Source organism: Pseudoliparis swirei, chromosome 18, assembly GCF_029220125.1.
Source record: "Pseudoliparis swirei isolate HS2019 ecotype Mariana Trench chromosome 18, NWPU_hadal_v1, whole genome shotgun sequence".
NCBI classification, from domain to species: Eukaryota; Metazoa; Chordata; class Actinopteri; order Perciformes; family Liparidae; genus Pseudoliparis; species Pseudoliparis swirei.
Window position 1 is genome coordinate 12,611,875 of NC_079405.1, and position 12,108 is coordinate 12,623,982.

The 12,108-nt window shown below is 40.6% G+C and overlaps 1 protein-coding gene across 5 annotated transcripts; it reads right to left on the reverse strand.

The window, feature by feature from the left end:
• Window positions 1–379: 379 nt before the first annotated feature.
• Window positions 380–10,445, reverse strand: plch2b (phospholipase C, eta 2b). 5 transcript variants are annotated; one of them, XM_056436733.1, is made up of 23 exons: window positions 10,218–10,445; window positions 9,876–10,047; window positions 8,192–8,338; window positions 8,015–8,068; window positions 7,437–7,680; window positions 7,164–7,293; window positions 6,187–6,357; window positions 4,984–5,077; window positions 4,661–4,864; window positions 4,421–4,541; window positions 4,132–4,303; window positions 3,900–4,013; window positions 3,703–3,786; window positions 3,541–3,626; window positions 3,357–3,445; window positions 3,053–3,238; window positions 2,860–2,967; window positions 2,658–2,782; window positions 2,478–2,562; window positions 2,247–2,393; window positions 1,733–1,812; window positions 594–1,644; window positions 380–480 (listed from the first exon to the last, which is right to left on the reverse strand). In XM_056436733.1, exons 2-23 carry the CDS (start codon window positions 9,985–9,987, stop codon window positions 476–478), a joined length of 3,609 nt encoding a protein of 1,202 aa, XP_056292708.1. In that variant the 5' UTR covers window positions 9,988–10,047; window positions 10,218–10,445; the 3' UTR covers window positions 380–475. The 5 variants fall into 5 exon arrangements, with proteins under 5 accessions (XP_056292708.1, XP_056292707.1, XP_056292705.1 ...); XM_056436732.1 differs by having other exon boundaries at window positions 9,876–10,104; XM_056436730.1 differs by having other exon boundaries at window positions 2,658–2,746; window positions 9,876–10,445.
• Between the last annotated feature and the right edge of the window lie 1,663 nt (window positions 10,446–12,108).

Sequence of the window (12,108 nt, forward strand, 5' to 3'; positions counted from 1 at the left end):
AAATGAAAAGAATGCATTTACAAATTAAAAACTCACTTTTTATTTAAATAATAATTTTATTGATTTTTAAGTAAGAACGCTACAATTAGAATGAAAATTCAAACATTATAGTTTGAATATTGTAAAAACAATTATTAAAATGATCCAACTAACAAATAATGCTCATGTTCAAGTTAACTGTTACTTGTTGTACAGTTGGCAATGGCAATACATGGTATTAACAATAATAAAATGTGGTATAGTATTGACAATAATAAAATGAAAAAAGATGTTGTGCATAAAAGCTGTGTTGACTGTAAACATTACAGCATTTCTAAAACAATAAAAATAATGTCTAATTGTTTAATTCTACATGGTGTACTGATCTATTCAAAAAATCTGAACTTCTTCCTCCGAAACCTCCTTTTTGTGGTTATGTTGTCTCTTTTTTTGTCTTCGGAAGGGCCTTGATGTCTTTGGAGATATCAGTAAAATCTTAATCTAAAGGGGAGAAAACAGCACAAACACAGATTTTATTTTGCCTTCCACTTAACTTTCTAAATTCTTTTCATTTAACTGTTGCATACATGAAGGACACATCACCTATGACTCACCATTTTGAAAAAGCGGTGATTTACAGTGGATCTCTCTCATCCTCTGGTCAAAAAGGGCCTTCATCTCCCTCTGCAGGGTCCCCTCACGCTGCCCTGCCCCGGCTGGAACACAGGAGGGCACAAACTCCAGGCTGTCGGTGCTGCCGTCACTGCTGCTGGATGTGCAGTCAGACAAGCAGAGGCCGTTGGGGATGGGCCTCTTTTGTGCTTGTTGCGTCTGCCAGTGGATAGCAGGCTGGCGGTTCATCATTGGTGTCTGAGGAGAAGTAGTTGATTTCCGAGGGCAACTGCGCGAGCGCGCCTTTGTTCGTATTTGGGTGGATGATCGGGATCTGGCCGAAGCCTCTAGAGTCCGCCTCACCCTGGCAGGTGACGGTGGAGGGATAATTGGAGAGAATTTGGCTTCGGGCCGGAGCATATGCAGTGGTACGGTCCAAGGCCAAGGGAGTGAATCTGCCTGACTTTGAGTTTCTGTTGGTTGTTTAGGTTTCATGGAAGTTACCTTGTCTTGCACTGGAAATTCCTCAGATTGTTCAGGCTGCCCTGGTTCAAACATCTGAATTGTCTCCTGATCAGCACAGTTTGATTCATCAGGTTCATTCTCCAATTCTTCTTGAATTAGATTATGGCTTTCAAGACCATCAGCACAAGAAAGCTGGGGTGAGGTCTCAAGGTCAAAGCTGTCCGCCTTCGCACAGGGAGCAGCCCCAATGTGGTGGGAGTCAGTGGAGGACATCTGGCTAGAGAACCCTCTCCTTGTCTCTGGTGGTTCATGAATTCTAACTCTGTGAGCTCGCCTTACTGGCTCACTCATGGCCTCTTTGTGGATGGCAGCCTTGGCTGCTGGCCCTTGTGACAGCGGAAATATTTCTCCATTCCTGCTGTCCTGAGAAATGGTATCCAGATCCCTGCGGAAGAACATAGCACGTCCGTCTTCTGAGGACTGGACTGAAAATTCCAGAGAAGGCTGCCTCTGAGGACCCTTCATGTGCTTCTGAGCTGCTTTTTGAATGTGTTTTCTGGCTGCTTGCACTGCATTTTTGGGTTTGATCTGTTTCACAAAGGACACCAAATGTTTTAATATAGAGTTGTCGAGAACGATGAAATGAGATTTGTGAGTTATTTTGCAAGAAACCTACCTTTCCAGCTATATCATCGATAGCGACATGAACAAAGATGGATGACTCCGCCATCCCTTCCAGGTACACGTGCCGATAACCTACACATTTTGCATTTAAAAATAATTAATATTAAAGGAACACTTTGAGTTTTGGAAAACATGAAGGGAGTTTGCAAATCAACATCTTATGTCCCGTTTGTTTGATCTGTACAAAAACAAAATGTAAAGACAACACGTGGTTGACTTTTCTTGACTATCAGGAATCTTCCTGGAATGTTACGGCAAGATTTCAGGAAGTTACCACAAGACGTTACTGGTTAGTGGTGAGTTTTAAAGGTAGATGTGGTTACTTTTGGGAAGATAAGGGAAAGCTGTTTTTCCCCTGTTTCCACTGTTTATGTGAAGCTAAGCTAACTGGCTTATTGATCTGACACACATACGAGTGGTATCAATCCCCCCATTTCACCATTTACAAAAAGCATATTTCCCAAATGACTGAAGTGTGCATACAGATATCTCATCTTGTAATCTACCTGGCATTAAACTTCTGAAAGCAACAGTCCTCTGTCCAATGAAATCTTGTCCAAGAGGGTTTTGATCCCACACTTGGAAACGCACCAGAGCGACCTGTGGCATTTGAATGTTGAAGACGAGGGTCTCCTCCCACATTGGGTTGAAACCTGAATGACCATTAAAAGGATGTTACACAAATACAAAAGCTGGTACATCGACTGTCTGTTATGAGATCAAGAAATGAGAAGTACCATTATCATCCACCACCCTGGTCTGCTGCTTGGAACAATCTAAATTTAGGCCAATTATCTCAACTTCAACAAAAGGATCGATAATCTGCATGAAGAAAAACACGGGTATATTAGTGAGTGATGAGAAATACTTTTTTTATCAGATGTCTCAATAATAGATCATGTCTGCAGCATGTTCACCTCTCCTCTGTCCCCAAACATAGAGTCTTTGGGTTTGGGAAGCTGCTGTCCGCTGATGATCTTCAGCACTAGCTGAGTCTTTCTGTGTCCTGGAAGAGGATCCTCCAACATGGGGTTAAAGGCGGCTGAGAAAAAACCCAGAATAATCCTAATCCTGCACAGACAGGTGCTATAAACCTGCACAATCTTCATATGTACACACCTTTACACATGCACTTAGGTCTCAGAATATATCCGCAGTTTCCATTGCTTGCAAACTTGGCTTGGTTCAGTTCAAGCATGCGGCCCTCTGTTTGATAATTCATTGCAACTAAAATGAAAAATATATACATAAATGAAATGCTGTCATTGTAATTTTAAAGTAGGTAGTATTGCAATCTCTGTGGCGGTCTTACCCATATGGCATCCTGTGTTCCAGTATGGTTGCGGGTTGAAGTTGCTCGAGTCGACTCTGTAGTTGGACGGGTAGACTCTTATAAGCTGCCGTTGGTTGAATCGGACCAATTCCCCTGGCTTCAGCTGTAAGATCTGGTTCATAACAGTCTCGTTGAGGGATGATACCTGCCAACTGTTCGTGAATGCTACCAGACAGAAACAAAAAACATTGCATTACACATCTATTCATAAAATATAAACTTTAAAATGATGCGTGTGGTAAAAAATTATTCTGGTCTGATCTTCACTTTGAAGATCCTTTACCTTGTGTTTCTATGTCATGTACACGGACAGATTTTGTGTACTTGACCAGGTCAGACAGAGCTCGGGACAACCTCATTGTTTTCCTCTTCCTGAAGGGAGAGTTAATAGACAAAAGTTCAAGCGTAACGGTTTATACTAAGAGAATTAAATGGATCAAACAACTTAATTCAATGACTACTCTTACTTGACAATTTGTGTCCTCTCCCTGCTGCTGTGGTCTGACTCGCTATCAGACATCGTCTTACTTCTCACTCGGATCCTCTTTTTTCTCTGAAAACAAAAGCATTATGTGTAATTTTTCTGTAACTTTATACAAATAGGTTTATAAAATAAGCAAAGAGCTGACCTTGCATTTGAAGCTCCTCATGATGTAACTGCCGAATCGCCTCTTCTTTTTGTTTTGATTGGCAGAAGTAATGATACCCCCCCCCTAAAACAGTCAAAAATAATACATAATTATTTATCCATCTATCTATCTATCTATCTATCCATCTATCTATCCATCTATCTATCTATCTATCTATCTATCAAGGTTTCATTTGCCTGTGAGCTATCATTATCATTTTCGCCTTCCTCCTCTTCTTCATCACCAGTGTCTTCATCAGACACATCACCCTCCTCTGCATCAGGATCAAGGTTTGCTGGCAGCTTTTTCCCCTTGAAAACAAAAATGTATGACTTTAATAGGTCCATGTGTGATCGCGTGTGTTTTTATGCTTTGTTGGAGTAACCTTGAGGAGCATATGGCAGCGCATTTTGCTAAAAACAACTCTACCTTGATTAAGACTTTCCCTTTCAGGATTTCAGGTGAAGGCAGCTTCTTGCATTCATGCACATTGACAGTGGAAAGAACCAGTTTGTCCTGCAGCACCTCTCTCAGATACTCAGCCATCTTCTTTTGCTGAGGCACAGTGCAGTGGTTCTCTATGGACAAGATCACGGGGTACCTGTGGGGGGAGGGGAGGGGAGGTTGAAGTGATGACATCTGAGCTACAGGTATGATGTTTTTTGAACTTGTGAAGTCTTGACGAAACACATCAGCATCAGGACACAGAAGCACTTACGGTGACTTTGTGAAGGCATATTTGTTAATTGTTTCAATGACATCTTTGAAGAGAATCTTGGATGTCAAGGTGTAGCCGTGATGAATGATAGGCTCCCCGTCAGGTCCATCCCAGCAGTCCACTGAAAGAGGAGGAAGAAAGAACAAAAGAGTGATGAGTGAGTCTCTTTGTCTGTAATGGCATAAAAGGGCTTCAAATCACAGTGAAGAGAGCCAACGTTCTGGCTCTTCAGGCTCTTACCCTCCACACAGCGACACCCTGCCTGGAGCACATAGGCGTACATTTCCACTCGAGACTGAGAGAGCAGCTGGTCTCCTGTCAGGTAGGTGTTGTGGGAGGTGGCAATGAAGTAGTTACTTAGAGGCTGCGTCATGTCCTCGTTCACCTGACTGTGCTCGGGGTTGACGATATCACCTGCAGGGCTCCTCATGTAGTTGGTCAATCCTGAAGGAAGAAGGTTTCAGAGCAGGTGTGATTGTTGTATGTTGATGCCTGGCCCAGGTGACATGAGAGATGTTATTGATGCATTGTTAAATAAGTTGTTCTGAGCAAGTTCCCCATACCATCAATACTGAGTACCGTATGCTGCAGGTTCTCAGGACATGGTTCAAACTTGGCCACTATATCGACTAAATGCTCTTTGGCCAATCCTCGCATCTGCAAATGATACAATATTATGAATGTAACATTTTACATTTAACACGTATATGTTTAATCTGCTTATATTATGAAGTAGGAAACATTCTTTTATAGTTCAATTATATCAAGATTGAAAGGTACTAAATTCGACAATCAGAGCATTATTAGTGCAGTAAATAACTATCGTCTATATAAAGATATAGTGGAGTAGCCTAATGTAGGAGTTACGGCTGATTACTTCGTTGCCACAGAATCGTAGCGCCCACACTCCGATTCCCTCACTGTTGTCGTTTGTCACACTGTTTACACCGGAGCTGCCACCTCCGCCGTGGCTTTGTTGAGAGCCACATGGAGGCAATAGCTATGCTCTCCATTTTTATTGAGCACCTTTTACGTCTGTTTACCAAGTGTGCCTTTCATTAAATTACATCTGGGACTATAATTTGTATCTTACTGCAGCTGCGCTGTAACTCTCTATTGTTACCTTCGCATTGAAAATGCGGAAGGTAATGTTTTGATCGCCGTGTATTTATTTATTTATTTGTATGCGTGTTACTCGCATAACTAAAAAAGTATTAAATCGAATCGCATGAAATTTGGTGGGATGATTGGTTATTATCCGGGGACCATTTGATTAGATTTTGGGATCGATCGGGTCAAAGGTCAAGGTCATGGAAAGGTCAAAATCTTCTTTTTACCAATTTGTATCCAATTGGCATGCAACTAATGCCAAAATGTTCATAATTCAATGCCCAATCTTGTGGTATGCGAAGGTATGCGCTCTACCGAGTGCCGTTCTAGTTTTGTTAGTTTTATTTAAACTTTGTTTTCTTTTTTAAATTTCTAGTAAACAGTAAGGCTGACATCAATAAGATGACCATATACACAGTAACACTGCATTACATGCATTGTTTTCCTGTGAATCCCCTTTGCTGACTTCGCCACTAATATAGGGATGTAATTACAGAACATTAACACATTGCATAGCTATTGCTGAAGAAAAATCCATGTGTTTGATAGTGTAAAATAATTGGATTTATTTAATAAAATCTTAAGTATGATACTTTAAAACAAATACACACAAACACAAAAAAAGTGGCATTAATCATTTTCCATTTTCTTTGTACCTTTTGTTCATTTTCCAAAAAGCGTGCGAGGTCGTGAAGATCCATGACTTCTTTCTGATTGCTGTAGGAGATCAATATCAGGTAGAGGTCTCTGCGTGTGGAAATCATCTTATAGAACAAACAGAATTCTTCAAAGGCCAGAGAGCCCTGGTTCTCGTCTGTGTCCGCTTCCTACAGACAACGACAACAAATATTTTATGAGCAAGAAATAACTTTGTTAGAGTTGGAGATAACCATCCTGCCAGAGGAAATATGTACCACGGTAAGACCAAGCTTAAGGATACATCCCTATCCCCATCATTGCATTCACAGAGACTATCATCATCATCATGGGAGGACAGTGAGCTACTAAACTAAAGCAATACTGCAGTGCAACTAAAGCCATCTGTTCAGCGGTGGTCAGATGGTCTTCCTGTGGCACTCTCCTGCACTGTGCAGCCAAAATACTGTAAATGCATTTCTGCCTGCAGGTTCCACCTCAATCCTTTTATCTTACTGCATCTCTGACTGAAAAGATGTGAGGATCACTTAAACCACTTTTCTTTTTTTTCTTTTTACTTTTTCCAGACTGTTTTACTAAGTATCAACTAATGATTTTGCATCAGCTGTACTGTGCTATGGTCAGCATTAAACCTGTTGAAGATCAGCATGTTAGCATTGTTATTGTCACCATGATAGCATTTAGCACATATCAGTTGCTAAGTTCAGCTTCGCAGAGCTGTTAGCCTGGCTGTGAGTCTTGTTCGTTTACCAGCTGCTGGATATTACTTAAGTAGAAACCATCAATCAAGTCATCAGTTAAACACAATGTGTATTCTGTTTTGTAGCTGTGAAGCCAACATTTAATGAAGCAGTTAAGAGATACTAGTGACGATAATACTGCATATACAAAAGCCCAGAGGCAGGTTTGATGGTGGGTCATGCTACTTAAATCCGTGACAGTTTGCATCATCAACCTTGTTGGTCAGAATTCTTACATGAAACATCTGCCTGACTTTCTGCTTGGGTAAATTCACATTGAGTTTGTGGAGCAGCTGGTGAACCTCTCCAATGCTCAAGGTGCCATCTCCATTCTTGTCGGCTTCGGAGAAAGTCTGCTGTAGCCACGTGAGGCTTCAGTTAAGGAAGACACTACAATAATCATGATCAAATCAGTTCACGCGTGTTGTTTTGTAATATACAAGTGAATGTGTTGTCAACTCCTCTTTATAGGAATAGGAGTGATGTACCAGAGGCTGGATAAAGGATATTGATCACTGGTGCGCTGCCTCCGGGCCAAGCTGTCCTCATCACTGATGCCAGCCATGAGGTATTTCAACCCAGTGATCCAGGTGCGTGCCTCCTCTGCGTTGGTGGAGACCAAGTCCAGGGACTTCACTCGCTCCCCATAATAAATACTAAAGCAGTAGTTTGGGTCGAAGCGGTTGTCTGCATAGCGCCTGAAGATCTCAGACTTCTTCCCCTCGCAGACTTCATGGATAGAATCAATAGTTACTGAAAAGGATGATGAAGAAATGTGAGCTTCATCTACTCAGGAACTTCTTTCAACTCCTTGATGGAATTAAAAAAACCTTTGGGTTCACAACACCATAATAACCACACAAAAAACATAGGGAGAAAATTGTAACAACAAACATTTACTCAAAGTAATTTTTAAAGTCAAACCATATCAGCAACCTGTCTGACTCCATAGGGTTCAATGGTGAAATCCTATAATGTGTCTAGTTTATAAAAACATCATAATCACGAGATAACCTATATATGACATATTTCTGTAGGCAAATCCAAGAGGAGACAAAAAGAAATGGTACAATGGAGCTGTACTAACTCTTGTACGGGTTTAAGTCCTCATTCTTGCAGCACTCTGGTTGTAACACTTTAGCTGGTGATCAATAAAACACAACTGCTGATCAATAAAACACAATCCACTAGAACAGTCAATTGAAGATATTCTGTGCTGCAAAACTAAATATGTGGTGGTGGACATGGTTTGGTGATGGCTTACTTTTGGCCTTGTCATGTTTCCTGGAGGGCCGCCACCGGATGCAGGACTTGTGCTCGTCCAGGTAAAAGAAGCGGACCAGTCCTTTCTTCTTCCCCTTCATTTTGGTCATCTGAGTGCCGGTTTGCATGGTGCACATACACCTCTCCACTACAGGGGAGCACGAGGAGTCAAGCTCGTCAGAAAATCCAGGGAGACCATCATATTGTCAGTTATTTACTGCCAACATCAAAGCTGGTTTGTGCAAATAAATAATTCAGTGTACTGCATATTCAGTACTCTATAATACTATAATAAAAGTGAAATGTAGCACGTTGGTGCCAGAGATTGTCCATTTTGATTCTTCAAAAGTGTCTTATTATTGTTTCGGAGATAACTTCCTACATATAAAATTTAGATGTGTTGTGATTTTGAAGGAAGGCCTAAAGTAGTCGAGACAATAAGAGGTTATGAGATTATAGGGTGCGTCACGCAGGGATTTAATTAGCTGTATTTATGTTAATGATAAGAGGAAAAATAAGGAATATCTACAACAACCTTGAAATGATCTTTGCCTTAAAAGAAATCTGTCCATTATCAGCTGCTTTACAGGGATTCAAATGATTTCTGTTTTCTTTGCTGATCTTTGGTATAACTTCTGTGCTCAGTGCTTTTTCTGAAATAGCGTGCCAGATCCAACAATTATCTTGTAACATTTAGGTGACGGGGAAGAGGGGTGTTTGTTTTGTTTGCTGAGAGCAGGTGACCTTTGTTTGTAATCTGAAGCTCAGATGCATGTGACGCATACTGGCCCATCATTCAGGCTAATCCTAAAGGATTGTCTACTGTCCATATGCCCATTATCTACTAACAGGCTTCCCTGCAACTCTACTTGGTTATGTTGGAACATTTACACATTTGACAGGCCTATTGCATGAAGATGTCATGGTTAAAGTTTAAAATGCACATGTTGTAGTTTAAAATACCATATTAATGTCATATGATTGAAAAAAAATAATATATATATATATACAGGACTGTCTCAGAAAATTAGAATATTGTGATGAAGTTCTTTATTTTCTGTAATGCAATTAAAAAAACAAAAATGTCATGCATTCTGGATTCATTACAAATCAACTGAAATATTGCAAGCCTTTTATTCTTTTAATATTGCTGATTATGGCTTACAGCTTAAGAAAACTCAAATATCCTATCTCTAAATATTAGAATATCATGAAAAAGTATACTAGTAGGGTATTAAACAAATCACTTGAATTGTCTAATTAACTCGAAACACCTGCAAGGGTTTCCTGAGCCTTGACAAACACTCAGCTGTTATAAATCTTTTTTTTACTTGGTCTGAGGAAATATTAAAATTTTATGAGATAGGATTTTAGAGTTTTCTTAAGCTGTAAGCCATAATCAGCAATATTAAAAGAATAAAAGGCTTGCAATATTTCAGTTGATTTGTAATGAATCCAGAATGCATGACATTTTTGTTTTTTTAATTGCATTACAGAAAATAAAGAACTTTATCACAATATTCTAATTTTCTGAGACAGTCCTGTATATATATGTTAAGCTCCCCTCGTTTGCTTGCAGCAGCTTGTCGACATTTCTACTAAACAACTTGTTGAATTTCTGCCTGTCATTCACATTTTTAGTGTTTGAAGAAAACATTATTCAATAAATCATTAATGAATCTTACCTATCTGACCAAGTCTCCAATTTGGCTGTGCGACCACACTACCACCAATCCAGAAAAACTCCTCAGCAAGTCTGGAGATGGATGCTTTCTGCCAGAGTTTTGGAGAGCTCATGATGGACGGGGTTGGTGAATTCAAGGGACTGGAGGCCTGTTTTGCCTGATGAGTGGAACCCTTAGCAAGCGAGGGGGAGAACATTCCTGATGACAGGGATCCTAAAGACTGAAAGGTCTTGGGTGACAGAGAGGAGCGTGGTGGGATTCCACTCAGCCCTAGAGATAGCGGTGCCATCGCCGGGGTGCTGTTCATCCCTGAGCTGTCCCATTCACACCACATTAACTTACCTTCACCTCATTCTACTGGGCTCTTGAGCAAAGTTTGTTGATAGCACTGACTCTCTCATGTGGCATATCCTTTTCTTCCACTTAACGCCTTCCCACGTTGGATGAAGGAACAATATTCCCATCCTGAAGGTTCATTCCTCATCGTCCTGTGTCCAGTGATCCAGTGTAGCAGCCATAGGTTATTCTGTATTTATGTTTGTGTCATCAGAGAAGGCTCGCGGAGAAAGAATGTCAGTCACTAAATCTTCCTCAAGCTGTAATCCTGGAGCGAGGCTTCAGCCTTGCTTTATTGGAGGGATTTTCACGCAACCAGTAAGCCTCTGAAGAAAGAGAGTGGGACCGGAAGAGAGCTATTATTCATTTAAATACACTCATGGAATTCCTAATCATTAAAGAATATAGTGGTTGCAGACTAATAGACTGCTTTTAGGATAGTCCTGATTCAACATAATCACAATGTTGTATTTGGCTAAATCCAAAAGTATCAACCCTTCAATTATTTTGCAATGAGTTACCCCTGGAGGTATTTGTTGCTAAAATGTGTTAATAATCACTCAACACAAAGTAGATCTGAAGGTGAAAATGTGATTATTTAGTATTGGACTAATATAAAATTGTACCTGATTGTGGCGCTGTATGAAAAGAGAGGACTTTATCATGGGACTCGGAGAGCAGCCTACTGCTAAACATCAGTTAAACCAAGGAGCTAATTGTTATTCTAGGTAAAAGGAGGCTAAGACACACCTAACTGCTGTCTACATTCAGAATCAGATTCAACTTGCACGAAGAACAAGTCCGAGGGCAACAAATGCAGTTTGAGTATCTAGCCAGAAGTACAAAAAGAAACAGGATACGTATATAGCAATGTGCTAGATAAATAACAGTATAAATAACAGATAGATAACAAATAATAATTAATAAGATAAAGAAAAATGACAATAAGTATAAGTAGTATAACAATATATACAGCATAAACAGAGGATATAAGATGCAATATATATAAACAGTATATACATTATATGGTATAAACAGTAAGGTGTATCACCGTGGTGCAGAGTTTAGTAGATTGACAGCTGGGGGGAAGAAGCTGTTCCTGCTGCTGGTCCTGGAACATAAATTTATTTTGCGCCTCCCAAAGGGAAAGAGCGAAAACAGTCTGTGGCCGTGTGTGAGGTGTCCCAGAAGAGGCTATAATACGCACCCTCCGCAGGCAGCACTTGAGGTGGATGTCTTGGTCTCAGGGAGTGGAGTACCGGTGATGCGTTGTACGGATTGTACAACCCTCTGCAGAGTTTTGCAATCTGAAGCAGAGCAGTTGCCATGCCAAAATGTGATGCAGTTTTTAAGGATGCTCTCGATGGTGCAGCGATAGAAGTTCACCAGGATCAGAGGAGACATGTGGATGTTCTACAGTCTCCTCTGGAAGAAGAGAGGATAGTGTGCCTTCTTGGAGTTGAGGTGTTGAGCATCCAAGAGAGGTCTTCTGAAATGTGGACACCCAGAAACCTAAAGCTGGAGACACGCTCAACCTCCGTTCCTTGGATGGGTGTGTGTGTGCAGCCTTTTGGATATCCACAATAAGCTAACATGCTGGGTGGGGTCTGTTGGTTAGGACAATCCAGTATCTAGCTGCAGAGGAAGGTGTTGATGCCAAGATGACCTACTTTGGTGTTCAGTTTGAATCATGGTGTTGAATGCTGAGCTGAAATTGGTGAACAGCATTCTCACATAGGTGCTGTTGTACATCAGAGGAGCTGAGGTGGAGAAAGTGAATGGTTTTAAGTTCCTGGGAATCAGAATCACAAACAACTTGACATGGTTATCACACATCTGCATTTCTTAAGGAAACTTGAGATAGCAAAGCTCCTGTGCTATGTTCTTTACCATTTTT